This window comes from Laccaria bicolor, genomic scaffold (assembly GCF_000143565.1).
Source record: "Laccaria bicolor S238N-H82 LACBIscaffold_2 genomic scaffold, whole genome shotgun sequence".
Taxonomy (NCBI): domain Eukaryota; kingdom Fungi; phylum Basidiomycota; class Agaricomycetes; order Agaricales; family Hydnangiaceae; genus Laccaria; species Laccaria bicolor.
The window spans coordinates 2,551,800-2,570,450 of NW_001889873.1; the positions used below are offsets into that span (position 1 = coordinate 2,551,800).

Sequence of the window (18,651 nt, forward strand, 5' to 3'; positions counted from 1 at the left end):
AGAGCAAGGGCGGGTCAATGTGGTAGGATTTCAAGCTTGAAAGCGGCGGCAGTATCGCTGCAAGCCTTTCGCAGAGCTCTGAAATGGACAGCACCAAACACTTCGGTGAGTGCTTCTTCATTGGCATTTATCCATGATACCGGCGGAAGACCGCGGGTTGTCTTGTATACGCCCTGGGGCAGGTTCTCCTCGAAAACAAGGGTCACAACGCCGGTGAGTAGGCATTGGATAAGGTTGAGAATATCGTTGATGGGAGGGCATATCTTGCGGACGGACTCGAAAATATCACTGTGGAAGACCATCTCCCATTGAACGCGACGCTCAGGAGAAAAGAAGGAGCTCGCGTGCACTGGGAGTTGGAGCTTGAGTTTGGGACCAGCCGGAAGGCCGACTGAAGAACGCCAAATGGATGATGTTTCGAGAGAAACAAGCATTCTTTGGTCAGGGGTTGGTGCGTCCGCCCAGTTGTGTTCGCGGATCAATTGCAATTTGAGTGTCTGGAACCAGCGCTGGGCGCGAGCGTAGGTCGCCCCCAAGGCCTCTGCGGTGGTAAGGGGGATTTTGGTTCGCCTGGCCCATTCGTCCATGTTACCAACGTCGCTGGAGAAGACTACCTCTGCTCGAGGCTGCATGTCGTCGATGTAGAGACGGAAAAATGGAATGAAAAAAGAAAAGACCTATAACAGAAGGTAAGGTGGGAAGTGAATAAGGCGGTGAAGGACGTACGTTGAGGACGGAGGGTGTCGAGAACGAGTGGAACGACGAGGAGGATTAGAGGCAGGAAGAGAGGTAGGACATCTAAATAACTAGGTACTGAGTGTTGTTGTCCTTTTGTACTGGAGGCGGCCAGCGAAGAAATATTAATTGGAACAGCGTCGGTCAAAAATACACGTGTATTCACGGCGAGAACAATATCATCCCAGCACCCAATTTTCTAAATTTTCAATACCATCTCTCTAACCTCAATCTCTCTTTCTTCACCGTAGCCGTCGTTGGGCTTGAGAGCAAGCGCAAAATGCTACAACGCGATGGAACTGTGTACTAACGAGATTTAATTCAGATTTGAATTTATTTTGCTTTGACCATCCTCTTCCCAAAGCGGAACTAAGCCACCACAGGTCAGTTTTCGTCATGACGATCTCTACTTACAACAATAATGATCGACAGACCCTCAATGGACACACCCTTTGATATATCTGCTGCCTTACAACGCATACTGCAGGATGAACAGGTAGCATACCATGTAAATTATTTGCTGTCCACATTCATTTCACCTTCTCCAGATCTCTCCCCCTCTTGCTGCGATCCTCGCCCTCACGGAGCTCATCGAGAACTCCGATGGTAGGTCTCTCCCATCCATGTTTTTCAACATCTTTTATATTGACCGGGCAGCCGGAACCATGTTTGAGCTCGTCAAGGCTCTCAATGACGGCACTCAAGTTCTCAAAACCACAACATCAAATCCAATCAGCCTGAACGCAGGTTGTGAACTTTTTACTGCTTTCGTCACATTGTTTCCTCACGACTCGGCCGTGCGTTGCTTTCCGATCGTTTTCGGCTCTCTCCCAGAAATTATATTCTCTCATGTAGAATTTCAACGATCTCAAAAAAGAACTCATTCGCCAAGGACAACAATACACTGCAGATGCATTAACCTATAGAAGGAAAATTGCACAGCTCGCTCTTGGATTTATCAAGGACGGTTCTGTGGAAAGTCTTTTCGGTTCTCGTGCTCCTCTGCCGTGAAGCCTAACAATCTTTGCTTCTTTTTAGATTTTGACACATTCGTACTCAAGGGTTGTCATGCAGACGCTCCTCCTGGCCCACCAGCACAAAAGAATCTCAGGTAAGTTATATTGCGGCCTCTTCCCTGTTAAATCGTCATTTTGATCCCTTGTCAGTTTTTGTCACAGAAGCCCGTCCCCGTGGTCTTGGGTCTGTGCTCCGACATGCGTGAGAGTCAAGGTACTGACTTGTCACAGAATTAAGACAGCTGAAAGGCTGAGTGCTGCTGGTGTTCCGAGCACCGTGATACTGGATTCGGCCGTGGCCTACGTCATGGACAAAGTTGATTTCGTCCTCGTTGGCTCGGAGGCTGTTGTTGAGAGTGGCGGCCTCGTAAATGCAGTTGGGAGCAATCAGATTGCGATCATTGCAAGAGCCGCTAACAAGCCTTTCTATGCCCTTGCGGAAAGGTTTGCCCAGTCTGACTCGCTCCATCGATTAAAGTTGACTGGTACGCTCCCCCAACAGCTACAAATTCCATCGTTTGTTTCCGCTATCACAATACGATCTTCCCAGCCACAATTCGAAAATTCTATCTTTTCCCAATCTTTCCCGACCTGAGCCTTCCGTTCCGGACAGCAACGCGACCATCAAATCTGCGAATTTCTCCGCCATTGAGACGACACACTCAGGGCACGCGCGTCCAGAATCCGACTCCCCTTTGAGAATAACCCAAGAACAAATTTCTCAAAATAACCCTGACGTAGATTATACCAGGTTTGTGGCCAAATATGCAATCTACCACGTCTATCGACCAATGACTATACAGGCCTGACCTCATTTCTTTGGTCTTCTCTGATGTGGGAAGTCTGACGCCAGAGGGTGTCAGTCAATATTTGGTCGGAATGTTCGCGGGCTAGACTTTTTGTGGAGACAAAAACGTGGACTTTGTAGAAGTAAATCAGGCACTGTAAAACAAGAAGATGGATTTCGCGATAGCCGATTATCTCTCTCTCCGCAATCCACTGATCAATTATTGGACATCGCTGCGTCGGTCGACAGCGTGATGGATTGAACGAAACAGTGGGCGTCTGCACTTACACGCGACCGATATTAATACCACGTTATAGCTCCCTTTCGCAGACAATGTTTAATCAAAAGTGCCTGATACGTACGGAGAAGGAAATGGTTGGCCAGATGGTGGCATAAAGCCACATTCCAAAGGTTAATATGGAACGAGGCTGCCGAGTTTACAACAGCCTCTAAGGCCATTTCAGACGGTGTGGTGGATACATACTTGACTGAACCAGGGTGCATGAGATCATACGTTCTCTTCGGAATGAACTTTGCGTTTTGCATTTTAGCGTTTTAACAGTCCGAAGGGATGTCCGACCAGAATCTGGGGAGATCGCGTCAGCGTCATTGTATTTACGGATGGACCCACTCCCTTTCTCTGCATAATTTCGGTACCTTTTTGAAAAAACACGCAGGTAACATATGTTCTCCATCTTGATATGTTCCTAAGGTCAGGAAGCAGACCGATCAAGTTTAATCAGTTGCAAACCAACTGACTGCTTTCCGGGTGGATCCACGGCTCTATAAAGCGGACATTTTTTTCGAGTTTACAAAGACCAGAACTCTCTCTCCATCTTTCGTCCATATTACCTTCATCGACCTTACTTTCGCAAAATGTGCAAGTGGCGCCAGTATGTCCTACGTTCCCTTGTCAGATTTTTGTTAACCGCTCGTTGAAGAGTTACGAACGTATACAGCTGTGGACACCAATATAACATGGTAAATTTTCGCCCTTTGTGTTGAGCCACTTCGCTGAAACCAACTATCCTGCTAGGCAGACCAGATGGTATGGACTCCGACTCCCCGGCTAAAACGCGAGGTTTATCCCGTCGATTATAGATCTATTGCGAGGATAGGTATTGCAAATTCAGCGCAGCACATCCACAAAATTGTGGACCGAACTGCTCCACTTCCTGCTGGCAATAGTACGTTTTCGGAGTCGACCGTTGAATTTGTCACTGACAAAGGGGTTGGCATCGCTAGTCGGCAGTTCCCCGAGCAATATCGTAGGCGGCTATATTCTTGTGTATTCAACGTTTTGGATAACTGATCTTGAGACAGAGCGTACTCTGGGCGAGAAATGTCCAGGATGCGTGGAGGCGGCGAGACGGTGATGAATTGGTACCACAGAAGAAGTACGCTCAGACGGAATATCCGAGTATACGGCTGTCGTTATTAAATTGCCTAAAGATTATCTTGCATATGGTGATGACGAGGGGGGGAAATGGGACTCGCAGAGTGTCCTTTAGAAGCTTTCAGCGAGGTGTTGCTTGTATAAACATGCCGAACGATCGGTCAGGAGATTCGTGGCAGGTGGCCCTGTAATTTAACCAACCGACGATGCGTCGAAGGTGTGGTCACTAGGAACTCCAATGAAAGCGGATTTGGAGCAAATGCGTGTCCAACCTGGATGGCATTCCGGAACATTCCAGGGCTCTTCTATGGTGTCCAAAAGGGGACCAAGACATCCGTCAAGAAAAGCTTGACTCCCCATCCCCAACGGCCACAGCGAAACTCAAGGTGCGGTGGATATACCATGTCCTTTGGGTTAACTGGGGAAAGATGGTATTTAGCCGTTGGGATCTAATCAATTGCACAAGGATTTTAGTATGAGATACCGATTCAGGTTATGTTTGAACAAGAAAAGGCGTGCCATTCAATTATTGGCTGACACTTGATCAAGTCAGTATATGTAGATGTGTTCCTGCAAGTTCCTGTATGGGGAAAAAATAGTGACCCTAGGGAGACCACGTTTTCTTCTGATCCTACGACCGAGAACCTTACGCCTTCGCGGAAGGACAGCGCGATCATCTGGTCTCATCTGGTGCGTTTCCGAGCTTGAATGATATAAATCCAAGGAAGATCTTCGTCGGTTCATTCCTTGCTGCCACACCCGAGTTCTTTATCGGAGAAATTTGTACCCGCGAACCTCTTCACCATCATGATGCATGTGCAGGTAACACTGACACGCTGTGATGATGTGACGTGACGTGACGTCTGCCTCAAAGTAACGAAGACCATGACGAGTAACATATCTCAATGGCTATTTCCCATCTCTGCTCTTCAAGCAACTCCCTCCACCTGCTCTCTCGAAAAGGAGCTCTATGACAGGGCCAGGGGGATTGAGTTTCTTTTTCGTTTGGGCTCCTCTCTGGGACTGTTCGTATCTTGTATGTACTTTCTACGTGATCCAGCCTACTTAGATCCGACAGCCCGACATCTGCAATGTGCACATCCGCGACGTGGTTTCACCGCTTTTACATGCGATTTTCAATGGAAGATTTCCATCGTCAGGTGCATCCTTGTCCCCCAATCCGTTTATTCGTTTCGATTTGAACATGTCATTCAGGATGTCGCAGCAGCATGCATATTTCTAGCTACAAAGACTGAAGAATGCGGTCGTAAGCTCCGGGATGTCGCCAGAATATACGAGGCCAAAATTCTGAACTGCGACATCACCAAAGTTGCTGTAGATAGCCCGGTGTGCATAGATGCTCATGTCCATTTACACTCCGCTGAACATCGTACAGGAAGTTGACCAGCGTCAGGCAGCCATCCTATTAACAGAAGAAGTGCTCCTTGAGGCCCTTTGCTTCGATTTTGTCATTGAGAGTCCGCACGCCGAACTCGTAGAGCTATTTGAAACGTGTGAGAGTGATTCTGAGGTTCAGGAATATGCCTGGAGTCTTGCACATGACTCGTTAAGTCCCCCCATTTATACCACTATCCTCGGTCATTGAATTTCTGTAGTTATCGGACTCCGATGTGTGTAATATTCCCCCCAAAAATCATTGCAACTGCCTGCTATGTGCTTGCTCAACGAATCTCCGACGGCCCTCATTCGCTCTCATTGGACGCGCGTATTTCAGCCTCTGCCCCGTCTTCGCATCTACCCACTCCACCGTCCTACAAACCGCCATCGCCCGATGCGAGTCGTTTGGCCGTCGAAAGGCACCCCTTTAGCGAAAGTGAACTGTCCTGCATCTCAGGTTTATAATTTGTCGTGTTATACTTTCCCGACGCTAACATCTACTTCTCAGAGGCATTGAACATCTTACTTGAGTTCTACAAGGCCCAAGATGTCAATTCTACATACCCCTACCTCTCATTCATTGTCGACGTGGGTCACACTTCCTTCAAACAGCGTCTTTTGCTTATAGAGGCCCTTTATTAGGTGCCTCCGCCAATCACTCAACTGTCACGACCACGCTTTTTTGTCCCCGTATCTCAAATTAATCTTCCAGAAACCAATGCAAGCGTCCAACAACACCTTCAAGAAGCTCCTGAAAGGACACCTTTGTCATCATATGGAGGGCAAACTCCGGAAACCAATACCTTACCCCGCCGCAAGAATGAGAGCTCTTAGGTTGACGTCGAAAAACATTTTTAGGATATATTTATTCACATTAACCAGTCACCAAAGAGACCTGGTGCAGCTGGAATTCGTTGGTATATAAGTGGTATGAAGAGGTTAGGTGGGTCTGGCTTCAGTACTTGATCAACATTTTGTGCCCTGTCATGTAGCCATTCGTGAACATGGACAGGCACGCCTTTGTCCCGTGCTATGCCATCCTGAGGTCTCCAATAATCAGGCAGACCATCGTCCGAGATGCCGTCTATGCAATCGGAGACTCCAGCAGAAGAAGCAGGTTCTGCCCTCGAATTGTAAATCCAGGTTAAGATGGATGGTGGGCGGGCTTACCAATACTTTTCCCTTCCCAACCCGCTTCAGATTCTACTGGGGGTGAGAGGTCTGCTGCAGTAATCGCTGAGACTGCTGGTGTGTGTTGTACTGGTTCTGGTACCTACATGGGAGAAATCGTAAGATTCTCTATATTTGGCAAAGGGCGAGCACTGCTTGGGAACCGTGAACCAGTACATCGTATGCGATTGACGGTATGTCAAGTTGGGCGTCGTCGACCTCTGTACCCACCTTTGGGCACTGAAAGGCTCCTGGAAGATACATTGCCGAAGCGATCCAAAACGCTAGAGACTCCACTACGGAAGGGCCGACAGCATCGAAGTTCATGACCCCTGTGACAAAGGCCGCGCTCCAACCTAGGTTGCTTAGCCAAGGTTGTTGGTGTTGAAATGTGATTTACCTCGAGAGAACGCGCCGAAGACCCATTGGTTGTATGAAGTTACAACGAACCAGTGCGTCTTCTCGCGGACACAGGCGTCCCATAGCTAGGGATTCATCGTAAATAACTTGATGATGTGTAAACTAGAAACATGCCTTGGCCCATATTTTATACTTGTTGACCAGAGGAGTTGAGTAGGCGTGACCGGGCATCATAAAAGGTGGAAACTGCAAAAGTTGATTAGGTGAGTCCTGATATCAAAATCGGGTTGCATTTACTGATTTGCACGCCGCAAACTCTTTCATATCGCACTCGGACAGTATCCAGGGTGGTTGGACAGCAATTAGAAGAGATTTCACTGCTGCTCCATCAGCATCTCGAGTTGGGTCTTGCGCGGCTAAGTTGGTGGGCCTGCGTGGAGACCAAAGGTAGTAGTGGAAAATTTCGCTATCAGCCTCACTTCGGTGTTGAGGATTATTGAAGGTCCAGCCGCGAGTCTCAGGTATGCAAAGATGCATGATACGCTTCACGGTGGCCAACGGCAAGTTGTCGATCCATTGGGCTAACCTATCGTGAGTTAGTCAACACTGGGATATCTTGAAAGAAAAGAGTACCTGATGATATCGGTCGGACTCTTCTCTAGGTGCCAAGGGAAGGTGTCAGAGAGGGGGATTATGATAGTAAGGCGTTCTCCGGTCAAACGATCTGGTTCATGCACATTCAGTGGCGCAGATGGGATATTAGACGCGATCCCTAGTGTAGGCGTCACTACTAGCACAGGGGATACAATAAATTTTGACATACAAGAAGAACGCAAACTCATCAGTAAGTCCTCGGGAACGGGATGTATATTTTCTAGTCGTCTCCAACGTTCCTGACGGACGGCCAGGCCGTTCTTAGCGTTCTTGTGGCCAGAGGGAAGGACGAACGTGTCGAGAGGGTCATAGCCCAAGCTGGGAAGGCGACAATATTGAATGTAACCGTGTAGGTTGACGATGCCAGGGGGGGTTTCTAGTGTCTCGATGTACATGATGAACGTATCTACCTGGAAGACTAGCTGGCGCCATGGTTATAAGAGCAGAAGATAGGGACAATACAAAAGCGTGGTATGTACGCTTGCTTCTTCGCACGAAGTCCTGAGTAATTTTCAATGGTAACCAAGCAACCTTGTAACGTATGTATTGTACTTGCCCGAGTACAAGCAATTGTTATGTAGAAAGTCATTATAAGACCCGTATAATAACGCCAGAATAATACCATCAGTAGAAGAAAAAAATCTCCCCATAATTAGGTATGCACAGCGAATAACTGAGGCGCATAGTCGTAGCAGTTCAAATACGCAATCACATCTGGAATCAAGCTCTTGCCAGCACCGGGGCCTAGCAGTGCACTCTCCTTCCTTCCCTCTCCATCTTCGAACATTCGGTGCAAATTTTTTGAACCATCCTGATGGGGTTTTGAACAGGCGGTGACATCAGGCGGATGCAATGTGTAGATCGACACCCTGTCAATTGTGGAGAAGTTCATCTTTGATTCGTCGGAGTAAGTAGTTTATCAAACCTGTGGGGTGAGCGTGCCATCTGCTGAACAGACAATTTGGTTTCTGACAGTCTTTGAAATTGGTCGCCATTGGAGAAAAGTGTCTGCATTCAGTGTGATAACGACCGTCTATGAGCTGGAAACGGGCAAGAACAAGTTAATGATGCACACGTCGGTAACGCGAGAATTCGTACATTATGACACATGGCGTATGTTATGGGATTCAATGGGAGATTCGAGACTTCCGAATGAAGAGCCTGAGGGGATTCTAAACCTCCCCAAGAGGATTAGCGAATTTATCTATCGCAAGTCCAAACGCTGCGCGGATGCAAACAGGCAGGCCTCGTTCTTCAAACTACTGACACCTACGGTGGTGAGGCAATAGAATTTGGGCCCTGAACACTTTAATGAGCCGAGATTGGTTACGGGACCTCCTTTATCCGCTGAAAGCGACGAGTGTCCATCCGTTGCTTCAATATTTCTTTCGTCTGAAATATCGCGGGCTGCAGGAAACCTAATAGGGGGAGCCGCTCTAAAAAAAATGAAGAAAGTATCAGTCAACGCCCAGGTCATTCTTGAATCACCAAGATCAGGCCGGCCATCAAAGAAAGGGGACAGTTTAATATGCCACACAAATCTGCTGCTTGCTGCCCCACATGCGTGCTCCAGCCGGTTCTGAAACCTCAGGATTCCGGTCCCGTGTTGATGAAGTGCAACAATGCGGGATACGCGTTTCTTCATGCATTTTCTAGCTTAAAGTTAAGGAGGGACCTGCAACGCTTCAATTGTTTGTTATGTTTCCATCTATACGTGCTGAAAATAGACAAATGAAAGAGGAGGAAAAGGTAGGACATCATGCTCCGCGGTTTCGAATTTTTATCACCAACTCGACCTTCTTCCTGACCTATTACAGTACATATAAACGAAACGAAACGTCAATGAGAAGCAACTTACTTCGTGAGCGAACCGTTTCCTCCACCGCTCACTGCTGAGTCGTCGACGTTTTACGCCTTTCTTCTCGTGCCTTTCTGCCCGCCTCAACTGGACTCGGACTTTGTTCCGTCCGAGAATAGTATCGAGAACACGATATCCTTCGGCGAGCTTTCCACCATTGATTTTTACACTACGACCTGAAAAATAGCTAAGAATGCAGCTCAAACATCGTGTGGTGAACAAAACGAACCTGAATAGGCATTGGCAGGTGGATGATTTTTGGCTTCCGTCAGGGCAAGAGTTGACCGGCTCAGCCAAATCTCCTCAGCGCTTCGTTTTGGAGGAATAGTCTGATCCATTTTGTTATGCAACGTATCGTTGTAGTGCTCTCTAGGTCGGGTGATGAATCGGGCGTGTATTCGAGGGGCTAGGGCAGATGGAAGTGAAAGCCGTGAGATAGATGGTCGCGACAGTGATTGGTTTTGAAACTTTGTTGCCTGCCGGCAAGCACAAGACGAAAGGTGCGAAAACGGCCGCAACCAAGCATTGAGAGCCATTAGAACTTGCCAAAGACTACCAAGTAAGGTCTGTGTCACAGTCACTGAGGTCTGTCACCCAAGCTGAGCTCACGTGGAAAGAACGATAAGATTGAGTGTTCACCAGGCTGCTCTTGATCATGTCTGTGGAGGTCTTGCTTGAAGAACTAGAGGTAATTTTACTACACCTCCCGTGTAAAAATTATAATAACAACATCCCAAGGTTTTAGAGTCCATATATCCCACCGAACTCCAGAGTTTGTGTCATAGACCCATCTTGAAGCCAAACACTGAGGCTTTGCCACCACCTTGAAGGAGTATCGGAACGCGACGTACGCATTGAAGCTGAACCAGATGATCTAGCTGATGGGGTTGAAGCTGGTGCGTTTATTACATTTGCCACCCCCCGAGTGACGATCTGACGGCTGCAAATCAAGTGAAAGTAACGTTGTGTGTGTCGTACCCTGACGGATACCCAGATGTGTTGCCAAATCTATCCCTACAAGTCGAGGAAACGAATTTTAACGAAAATGAAGTGCAAGGTCTAATCAATGACCTGAGAGCGGTGGTATGCACCCCCCAAACATGGAATAAAAAGTCACGGACGCTCAAACGTGTGTGTGCAAGGGAGAAGAAAACCTTGGGATGGCAATGACGTTCACTCTTGTGTCACATCTTCGAGAACAGCTGTCTAAACTTGTTCAATCCAAGGCAGACGAATTAGAGAGGGTGGAGAAGGAGAAGGAGAAGGAACGCATTGCTCTGGAGGATTGTCGATTTTACCTTCAGTAACATCTGTATACTGAAGTCGTGTTTCTAGGCAGAGGAGGCTCGAACTCGCGGAACGCCTGTCACTCCTGAATCTTTCAAAGTGTGGAAAACCAACTTTGACAAAGAATTGGCCTTGAAGAAGGCTCAAGAAGATGATGACAAGCTAAGGGGATTGACGCCCAAAGAACGTGAAGAATGGAAGAAGCTGGGAACAAGATTGACAGGTGAGCACAGTGTTTTGATGAGTCCGATCCTTGCCTCTCAAATCGAAGATATGAAGGGCGTCAATTGTTTGAGCGCAACAAGGGTATAGAAGACGAAACACTGTTAGAGGAAGGAACTGTCTCTGTGGACATCTCTCAATATGAACGCACAAGAGAAGAAATGGAACCCGAAGAAGCCGTAACATTCAGTGATAGCGATTAAGCATTCTAGAATAAACCGATTCTATGTATTACCCTGTGGCCGTCTAATTCAAAGTCCTTGTAATATTCCTCCCTCACTACCATTTCCATCGATCACACCGCCGCCATCTATTTCTTTACACCCCAAATGATCGCTTTCTCGTTCCCTCAGAAATCCGTCCTCATCTGTGTATATTGAACGTCCTTTGCCAACGGGTTCTATCACCAGCTCCTCCCCAACTAGTTTCAACCACTCAAGCACGGGGCGTGTCGTCCAGCGATCGACGGAATTTTGACCTGCTTGGAACCAGCCAAGATGTCCTCCTCCTTTGGTCAAACCCAACACGATGAGCCCATTTCCGCCGCCATCGCTGGGTACATGCTTAACGATAGGATCATCTGCGGCATTGATGGCAAGGAATGGAACCGTGATATCTTTGATTATTTTATGACTCGATCCCCAGAAGTAATATTCGTCAGCATTTGGGAATGGAAAAGAGGGCGAGGGGCCGCCAGCGATCCTTGTGAAAGATTGGTCGAATTCATCCAAGGTCGGGTTCCTGAGTGCAAGTGTCGCCATAGCTGCTTTGGCTACCGGATGGCTGGGATCGGCTGTCATAGCTTGTGCGTGTCGGCTCAAAAGCTTTTGAAGATTCCCTCCCATACCCCTGGAATAGATATTTTTTCCAAAGAAAGAGTTTCGAAGACTAAATAAGGTGATGAGAACCATCGAGGTACAAGAGAGTGCGAGCGGACGTACCCATGATTATTTGCCTGCAAATCCCAAGGCTAGACGAATGAAATGTTATTGAGAGAAGGAATAGGAAAGATATGTTTGATCCTACGCAAGCCAGTGCACACGCTGAATGAAGGCGAGCCATTTCTCTCTCTTCGCCGAGATATCGTGTTATGACATTGGCGCCGAGGGAGAATCCAAGCCCCAGAAGACGGGCCTTAGGATAGCGATTTGAAACGTACATCAATGCATTACGGGTGTCGTCTGTGTGACCCGCAGAATAAAATAAGGGATTAGTGATTGGCACTCCAGCACCTGTGTGACATTTTAAGAATGGGCACTATTCGTGGCAGCTTTTACAACTTACATCCCCTGAAGTTGATGACGACAGCCCGATAACCCAGCCCACCTTTTTCGACGGGAGCACAAGCGCGGCTTAAAATGGCTCTCACATATGCCTCATATGAGCCTGGAGGAGAGGCATGGTCAGCAACTTGTTGTCCCTTCCATTAATCGAATCACGACCCCCGCTGAGCCCATGCTGAACCACTATGATCGGAGCGTCATCTTTAACCGAAGTCGCGTCGACGGGTGCAAAATCAATTCCTCTTGGGAAAGATTAGACTGGGTCGAGGGAGATCTGTAGTGTTAAATTTATACCCACAATGTACCCCCGTCCGCTAAACGAAGATGATGCCTGTAGAACTTAATGAGTGCTATCGGATGGGAATCATGGGATGGTGCATCTTACCGTCGATACAGCATGCGATCCACACCAGAGAAGTCAGCTGTCACGCAATAGATGGTCTGCAAGTGACCGCTAAATAGAGAGAGTTCAGGACAGATGAATAAACTGTGATGGAGTAAGACGCGCGCACTTTGGTAACCACCACGGTGGAGAGAAGGCGGTGAAAAGACTTGTACATCTGGTCTCTAGCAACTCGCGAAGGGACAAATGCTCAACCTGATCTGGATCTTCGGTTTTCTTAACAGCGAGAACAGCAGGTTTTGAGGCGAAGCGAACGGTTGTATCGTTACTACCCGAAGCTAGGCGGGTAGAGAGAAAAGCGCCCATCAGACGGGCAAGGATAAGAGGAAGCAGAGCCTTTAAGCATGTACCATGAGATTTATGAGCTATACATACCCATTGGGGCCCGGCAAAATTTTACTCTGGGCCGAGCAACGAAGCGGGCTGAGGTGAGCAGGTGAGGGAATTGCGACACGTGATGGCCTCGATCATCTTCCCAAGATGTCGTTTCGGATACTTGATATGGACAATATATATCTACAGTAGATTCTAATCCAGTTTTCATCGGTCTTCTTCGCCCACCACCATGCATAAGAAACACCCTTGTCGAGTAAGTACTGATCATCATCCGCGCAACATAAATCATATGCACCTGATACGCATCCTGTAGTATTTTGACGATAATGGTCATCCTTTGAGCCCTAGATGCCAGCAAGGAAAGAGCTGTCGGTACGCATATACTCGCCTTCACTTCGACCTTCCATTGAAAAGTATTCTTTAGGTTTTTGCACCCGGACGATCCCAATTGGCCTGGCTGTCGGTGCCTTTGATTGCTTTGTTTTATTTTAATCGAACATCTCCTCTTTAGCGTCGTACGAAACCCCCAAATCCATGAAAAGAGCTTTGTACGACCCTCTGAATTCCGCCGCAGCACGCCCCAAGTATCATCCAACACCCTTGGTCTCGCAAACGGATTTGTTTTTACGTAGCAAAGACGTCGATGACAGTGCCATCAATGACAGAGTGAACATGCACCGGCCGGGTTTTCGTGACGCCAGCCTCACAAATAGCAAGAAGAGTGCTCATCGGTTCGACAGACGAAGCACATCTCGCGACCGCATAAAAGGACCAAAGCGAGTCAGAGACGATTTTAGCCCTTCCAGGGAATCCACAAGGGCTTTCTCGCGAGGAAGGGATGATCATGATTTTTTCTTCGAGTCTAAGCTGAAAAGTAACATTGGGGTGCGTTCTTCCCTTGAGTAACAAGTTGCTGTTTTGAGATCCCCTGCCAGAAGCTTGATCATCAATATCAAAAAGCTGAGTCTCGACGGGATAAAAATCACAAAGAATTTTCCCAACGACCAACCCTCACATCGCTCACGTCTGGGGAAGATCGCCTGACTGGCCTGGACGTCAGGACCCCGATCGCTGAGAGACCTTTCGACAATGACAAACGTCAGAACGACCGACGCGTTGAGTCAACCGAAGAACAAGGAATCGTGCACATCGTTCAGTTATTCCGAGAACTGGCTAGGTTCGTCTTGAGAAGTCCACTTTGTCCAGTATTAACTCCGTTGAACATCAGACTCACAAGTGAAGTCAATCAGCTGAAGGAAGCTCAGAGAAAGGAGGAGATCAACTTCCAGACTTATAATAATATCGCATCGGCTCTGTCACAGATACCTAACATGGCCCCAACCAATATCTCGTCTTCTCTGGCCGATTCTTTGCTAAAACAAGCTCAGTTGAAGCAAAATGTCGAGGAGAGCTTCGAAGCAATCGGGAACGTCTGGCTAGACGTGATTGACATGTTCAAAACAGAAGTATCGCGGACGATCGATGAAAGGCTTGAAGTCGCGATGATGTCTATCAAACAGGAAGAAGCCAACTTGCACAACTCTACCGCGGTCAAACCTGGTATGTCGGGAAAACGGTGGAGCGAGGCATCGACAACGTCCCCTTCGATAGATTCAAGGGAGAAAGGAAGGAGCATGAATCGTTCCGGTGGCACGTACAGGCCCATCGAGTTTGACGATCGCTTGTTGACAGATTACCGACATGGGAGGACATCGTATAAGAGGCGTCGCCTTGCTCCATTGAGCCCAACTCGGAAAGTCGAAGGAAGCAACAGAGAAGAGTTGGATCAAAGCACGCTACTAAGCCAAATGAAAACGCAGATCGAACAGCAAGCCCAGACGCTAGAAAACTTGACCAAGTCGGAAAATAACAGAAAGTGCCAGTGATGAATTTCGAGAGAGTCACGCAGGAGTCACCAAGTCAGGTGATGGTCGTGTTTAGTTAGTTAGCTATTGTTTGTGATTGTTAAACTCGAAGGTTTCCTCCTCCTTCTCTTGCTGTGGTCGTGCTCATGCTAAACAGACGTCTTTGCCGTTGACCTTCTCTTCTATGGACAGCGACAACAGCAGAATCGACAGCGACATCGTCTCCGATGAATTTATCCTGCAATCAAATCTTACGCACATACACCTTGCCCACACTAACAACGGCACCGCTTCACCTGCTCTTTCTTCATCTTCTGACAGCGACGCATTTAATGGAGAATCGGCTAGATTACATTTTGGCCCTTTGTCATCCCCAGAGCGCAGATTTGTTGCCGAGCAAGTCTCATTATTTCCCCCACCCCAAATCACTCCACTTCGACGCTCCCCAAGGCTGTCCAGTCCACGGCCGCCTTCAATAAACCCTCAAGATGCGTATTCTACCGAAGATTCCGATGATCTGGAACGCGTAGAGGAGCAACTTGTGAATGAATCAGATGACGAGGGCGTGTCAGGCGATTCGGGTCCAGGAACGCCTCGTCCTGGGACGCCTCTACCGGATGGTGCGTTTCATTGTTTACTACCACCCAAATCCTTACATCTGGCCGTGCAGAACCGTCATCTGCCTTGGCTGACAGAATAACGCGAGCCCTTGACAATCCCTCACCACCACCCAGTCCCTCAGCAGCTCCAAGGAAACTCAATCCCGACTTTTCTACATCCCGTTCCGAAGAACGTCCCTCTTCAGAAATTCGAAGTTTTCCATTGAATTCGGCTGATTTAAATCAACCACAGCCGTCGCGGACACAACTAGACGATCTACTTTCTTTCGACTCTTTTCCAGGCACACCTGCTCATGGAAAGGTGAATACTACTCGTGATCTTTTTCGACCGGAGCCGATCAGCTCATCTGTTGATGATTTACTCTCTCGCTCACCGGGTGTATCGCTCCTTGATATTCCGAGCGCTACTCTGAGCATTCCTCCTCCAGTACTCGTGGATTCTGATAAAGTCATAGCAGAGGACGCGTTGATGCGCAGTCCCTGCAACCCCACCTGCGAGGGCGCCGAAGGCAACGTTGGAATGAATAACTTGATGCCACCTCGCGATGCCGGCGTCCATGAAACGCCTACTCCCTTGCGACGTTCAGCTCGAGCTCGCCAAAGTGTTACGCCACAGCCATCTGCCGTACCTAACGCAGAATGCGCCCTTTTTGCACCATTACCTAAACTTGCGGTTCCATCACCTGCCCGTACCAGAAGGAAAAAGAGGGCAAGCGTTATGTTACCCGAGGAAATTGTCGAGGATTCACAGAGTGAAGAGGATATAAAAATGCTTTTGCCTACGCAAAAGGTAGGAGGCGTTGTGGCAGGGGAGGGTCGAAGCCCAGGGAAGGCAGGAACTTCATTTAGCCGTGAATTGGGCTCTCTTTCACCCGCTTCTACCAACGTTTTAACGCAACTAATACCCTCGACAAGCGACGGATCGTCCAGAACTGATACCGAATTCTCTGCCCCTCGTGTTATGCTATCATTCTCCACCCTCGCTCCTTTTCAAACCACGCTAGCACCACGCACACCCTCCCGATTTATAAGCCCTGTTCGATTTTCTAGCCCTGTGAGAGCGAGCTCCCCGGCCAAGTTTCGACTGCAAGCTCCTGACCCGAACGATACCACCAACACCCCAGCTCGAAGGATTCCTGTTGAAGAAGCGATTGCGCAAGGGCATTTATCACCGCAGAAAGCAGCACTTCTTGGTTACAAGGCCGACGCAATGCCCCGGGCGCCTCTTTTCAGCGTTTCAACCCCCGCCAGACGGGTGTTGATCGTTGATTCTCCCGTCGCTTCTACGTCTGAGGTTCGAACAGGATTTTGCTTGGGAAGTCCGGTCCGTGCTTCATCGAAAGAGCCTAAGGCTTCTTCACAACACGACGTTGGGCGGGGTGATAAACAGAGAATAGTCGTCGGCTCTTCCCGTCCGGCGAAAGTCGCACCTGCCACTAACGCCAATCTCAGTGCCCCTTCCACTCAAGCTGTCAAATTGCCCTTCCCTCTCGTACCTTCAGTATCTCTGTCTAAACCAGAGGAAGCCGAGAAGCAAGTTGCTCCCAAGTCCGCGCTGAAGCACCTCACAAGCAGGATTCCAAGGATGGGTGTTAAGCCATACGCCAGACCAGCTGAAGCTAAAATTCGAGTACAACAAGCGACCGTCATACCCACTCCTATGAGAACTGTTGATCTTTCAAAGCCTGGCACGGTAAGTCTAATAAATTATTTGTCTGCTTTTCCTGTGTCTATTTTGAAGACGTCAAAGGTTCAAACAATGAATGATAGAGTGACTGGTAATGATCCCCGTCGCCCCGATCTCCTGAAGCGACCTGTCAGCTCCACAATTCATGTCAAACCTGTGGACACGACATCTATCCTCAAGCGTAAACGGGGACCGGAAAGTTCTTCTCCCACCAAACCACGAACGGTAATGTTAAGGAAGGTTCCTCAAGTTGTTATTACCAAAAATCCGCCCGCATCAAGCGCGCGCGGTGGAGTATCATCTAAATATAATACCACTCCGACCAAGTCCATTACAGACAACAATGAACCTTTTGGAGAGCTGAGGATCAGACGGGTTGTTGACCGAGAACCACCCTCTTCTTCCAGCGAGAGCCGGCCGCCAGCAGACCCTTCCCTTTTCACTACAGTGGCCGAATCACATTCCTCGGTCTCCCCTGAAGGCAATATTCAGGAAGATGCCATGCCAAAGATAATCGATGAACCCCCACAGGAACCGGCAGTAGACCAAGATCCTCGACGTAGCCAATCACCAGAACCTTTGCCTGCTGGACCGCTTCCACCTGCGACACTGTCAGAAGGTGTCCGGCGAACAACTCGCCTCCGCAGAACCCTGCAAGCAACATCTGACACTGGCATAGTTAGTGACGGCACCACGGGGGCAACCCAACCACGACGGAAGGTTTCCCGTCGGACCGTTTCCCGATCAGATGACGCCTTCGCAGGCATGAGCGCGACAGCTTTGAAAGCTCTGACGACATCCAATACTGTCCGAAACCAGGTATATCTTGCCGCCAAGTTGGAAACAGAGGTAATCAGAAGGGAGGGAGTGAGGCCGGAGAGTCCCCTCGTCAAAGTACGGACAATTTCACAGCGACAACAGGACGAAAAGGAAAAGGGGCGAAAGGAACGAGCAGCCCGACGAGCTCGGAGGAGTGAGTCGGATTTCATCGGTTCGAGTGACATTGAAGGTCAGAGTGATGGACATTCCAGTTCTGTGGAAGATCAATATCAGGGAAGTCCGCTTGCTCGGCACCGACGGGGTGCTGGAGATGAAGAGGATTATGAAACCCCTGATGTTGAGAGGCGACATAGATTGTTCCTTCAGGAATCGGGAGAGGAGAACATCTTGGACCTTCCGAAACGGCGAGTGAAATGGGACCAAGGGTTGTATACCACTGTATTTTTGGACGAGGTCAAGCTTGGTACCCGACAGCCTTCCAAAGAGAATAGATCAGTGAAGGGATGTTTGGCATTGACGGCTAAGGTGGGCGCTTTTTCTTGTTACTTGAGCTTGTGGACCAGATGTTGATGCGACGGCTTTTCTTAGGCTGCGCGATTAGACACCCTAGGAAATCTACCCAACGCTGATTCGCCTCTCGCTGACCTTGTGCAGCAAAACATCACAGTCAAGAAGTTCGTCTATGACAATGACGATGATGAGCCCGTCGAGGAAGTGGTAGTGGTGAAGAACACAAGGTCGAAGAGCAAAAAAACAAAGTCATAGCCCGAATAGATTCACCCATTGTCGTTTTT

General features: G+C 48.5%; 9 protein-coding genes across 9 annotated transcripts; 5 read left to right on the forward strand and 4 right to left on the reverse strand.

Moving 5' to 3' along the window:
- Positions 1 to 14: 14 nt before the first annotated feature.
- Positions 15 to 632, reverse strand: LACBIDRAFT_305958 (uncharacterized protein; the record flags this gene model as incomplete). The annotated part of the gene is made up of 1 exon (XM_001875345.1): positions 15 to 632. The coding sequence occupies one exon, from the start codon at positions 630 to 632 to the stop codon at positions 15 to 17; it is 618 nt and encodes a 205-aa protein (XP_001875380.1).
- A 554-nt stretch (positions 633 to 1,186) lies between these two features.
- LACBIDRAFT_145994 (uncharacterized protein) lies at positions 1,187 to 2,636 on the forward strand (the record flags this gene model as incomplete). The annotated part of the gene is made up of 10 exons (XM_001874807.1): positions 1,187 to 1,231; positions 1,284 to 1,341; positions 1,393 to 1,532; positions 1,591 to 1,707; positions 1,774 to 1,846; positions 1,902 to 1,953; positions 2,001 to 2,195; positions 2,254 to 2,353; positions 2,405 to 2,502; positions 2,555 to 2,636. Coding segments are annotated over 10 exons (960 nt in total), but the record flags the coding sequence as incomplete, so codon positions are not given.
- Positions 2,637 to 3,414: 778 nt separating this feature from the next.
- Positions 3,415 to 3,914, forward strand: LACBIDRAFT_305960 (uncharacterized protein; the record flags this gene model as incomplete). Its single annotated transcript, XM_001874808.1, has 4 exons — positions 3,415 to 3,431; positions 3,480 to 3,519; positions 3,575 to 3,806; positions 3,862 to 3,914. The coding sequence occupies 4 exons, from the start codon at positions 3,415 to 3,417 to the stop codon at positions 3,912 to 3,914; spliced, it is 342 nt and encodes a 113-aa protein (XP_001874843.1).
- Positions 3,915 to 4,819: 905 nt separating this feature from the next.
- On the forward strand, positions 4,820 to 6,166 carry LACBIDRAFT_305961 (uncharacterized protein; the record flags this gene model as incomplete). The annotated part of the gene is made up of 7 exons (XM_001874809.1): positions 4,820 to 4,959; positions 5,013 to 5,094; positions 5,150 to 5,281; positions 5,331 to 5,500; positions 5,551 to 5,789; positions 5,841 to 5,920; positions 5,975 to 6,166. 7 exons carry the CDS (start codon positions 4,820 to 4,822, stop codon positions 6,164 to 6,166), a joined length of 1,035 nt encoding a protein of 344 aa, XP_001874844.1.
- Positions 6,167 to 6,631: 465 nt separating this feature from the next.
- On the reverse strand, positions 6,632 to 7,911 carry LACBIDRAFT_305962 (uncharacterized protein; the record flags this gene model as incomplete). Its single annotated transcript, XM_001875346.1, has 5 exons — positions 6,632 to 6,858; positions 6,903 to 6,987; positions 7,037 to 7,108; positions 7,160 to 7,448; positions 7,496 to 7,911. The coding sequence occupies 5 exons, from the start codon at positions 7,909 to 7,911 to the stop codon at positions 6,632 to 6,634; spliced, it is 1,089 nt and encodes a 362-aa protein (XP_001875381.1).
- A 349-nt stretch (positions 7,912 to 8,260) lies between these two features.
- Positions 8,261 to 8,626, reverse strand: LACBIDRAFT_305963 (uncharacterized protein; the record flags this gene model as incomplete). The annotated part of the gene is made up of 3 exons (XM_001875347.1): positions 8,261 to 8,385; positions 8,442 to 8,556; positions 8,615 to 8,626. The coding sequence occupies 3 exons, from the start codon at positions 8,624 to 8,626 to the stop codon at positions 8,261 to 8,263; spliced, it is 252 nt and encodes an 83-aa protein (XP_001875382.1).
- Positions 8,627 to 9,202: 576 nt separating this feature from the next.
- On the reverse strand, positions 9,203 to 9,782 carry LACBIDRAFT_292250 (uncharacterized protein). Its single transcript, XM_001875348.1, has 3 exons — positions 9,604 to 9,782; positions 9,375 to 9,550; positions 9,203 to 9,324 (listed from the first exon to the last, which is right to left on the reverse strand). The coding sequence occupies exons 1-3, from the start codon at positions 9,710 to 9,712 to the stop codon at positions 9,274 to 9,276; spliced, it is 336 nt and encodes a 111-aa protein (XP_001875383.1). The 5' UTR covers positions 9,713 to 9,782; the 3' UTR covers positions 9,203 to 9,273.
- A 232-nt stretch (positions 9,783 to 10,014) lies between these two features.
- LACBIDRAFT_381084 (RWD domain-containing protein) lies at positions 10,015 to 11,155 on the forward strand. The gene is made up of 7 exons (XM_001874810.1): positions 10,015 to 10,062; positions 10,113 to 10,146; positions 10,205 to 10,270; positions 10,327 to 10,457; positions 10,517 to 10,618; positions 10,710 to 10,884; positions 10,941 to 11,155. The coding sequence occupies exons 1-7, from the start codon at positions 10,030 to 10,032 to the stop codon at positions 11,084 to 11,086; spliced, it is 687 nt and encodes a 228-aa protein (XP_001874845.1). The 5' UTR covers positions 10,015 to 10,029; the 3' UTR covers positions 11,087 to 11,155.
- Positions 11,156 to 14,954: 3,799 nt separating this feature from the next.
- On the forward strand, positions 14,955 to 18,622 carry LACBIDRAFT_305968 (uncharacterized protein; the record flags this gene model as incomplete). The annotated part of the gene is made up of 4 exons (XM_001874811.1): positions 14,955 to 15,390; positions 15,441 to 17,083; positions 17,141 to 18,382; positions 18,446 to 18,622. The coding sequence occupies 4 exons, from the start codon at positions 14,955 to 14,957 to the stop codon at positions 18,620 to 18,622; spliced, it is 3,498 nt and encodes a 1,165-aa protein (XP_001874846.1).
- Positions 18,623 to 18,651: the final 29 nt, after the last annotated feature.

What these genes read in the sequence shown, in the direction of transcription:
- LACBIDRAFT_292250 (XM_001875348.1), bottom strand. Translation starts at nt 9,712, where the DNA reads ATGGATCAGACTATTCCTCCAAAACGAAGCGCTGAGGAGATTTGGCTG. An exon ending in ACCTGCCAATGCCTATTCAG is followed by an intron (nt 9,551 to 9,603) that starts GTTCGTTTTGTT and finishes GCTATTTTTCAG; the next exon opens with GTCGTAGTGTAAAAATCAAT. An exon ending in GGAAACGGTTCGCTCACGAA is followed by an intron (nt 9,325 to 9,374) that starts GTAAGTTGCTTC and finishes GTACTGTAATAG; the next exon opens with GTCAGGAAGAAGGTCGAGTT.
- LACBIDRAFT_381084 (XM_001874810.1), top strand. Translation starts at nt 10,030, where the DNA reads ATGTCTGTGGAGGTCTTGCTTGAAGAACTAGAG. An exon ending in TCAATGACCTGAGAGCGGTG is followed by an intron (nt 10,458 to 10,516) that starts GTATGCACCCCC and finishes TGTGTGTGCAAG; the next exon opens with GGAGAAGAAAACCTTGGGAT. An exon ending in GCTGGGAACAAGATTGACAG is followed by an intron (nt 10,885 to 10,940) that starts GTGAGCACAGTG and finishes GAAGATATGAAG; the next exon opens with GGCGTCAATTGTTTGAGCGC.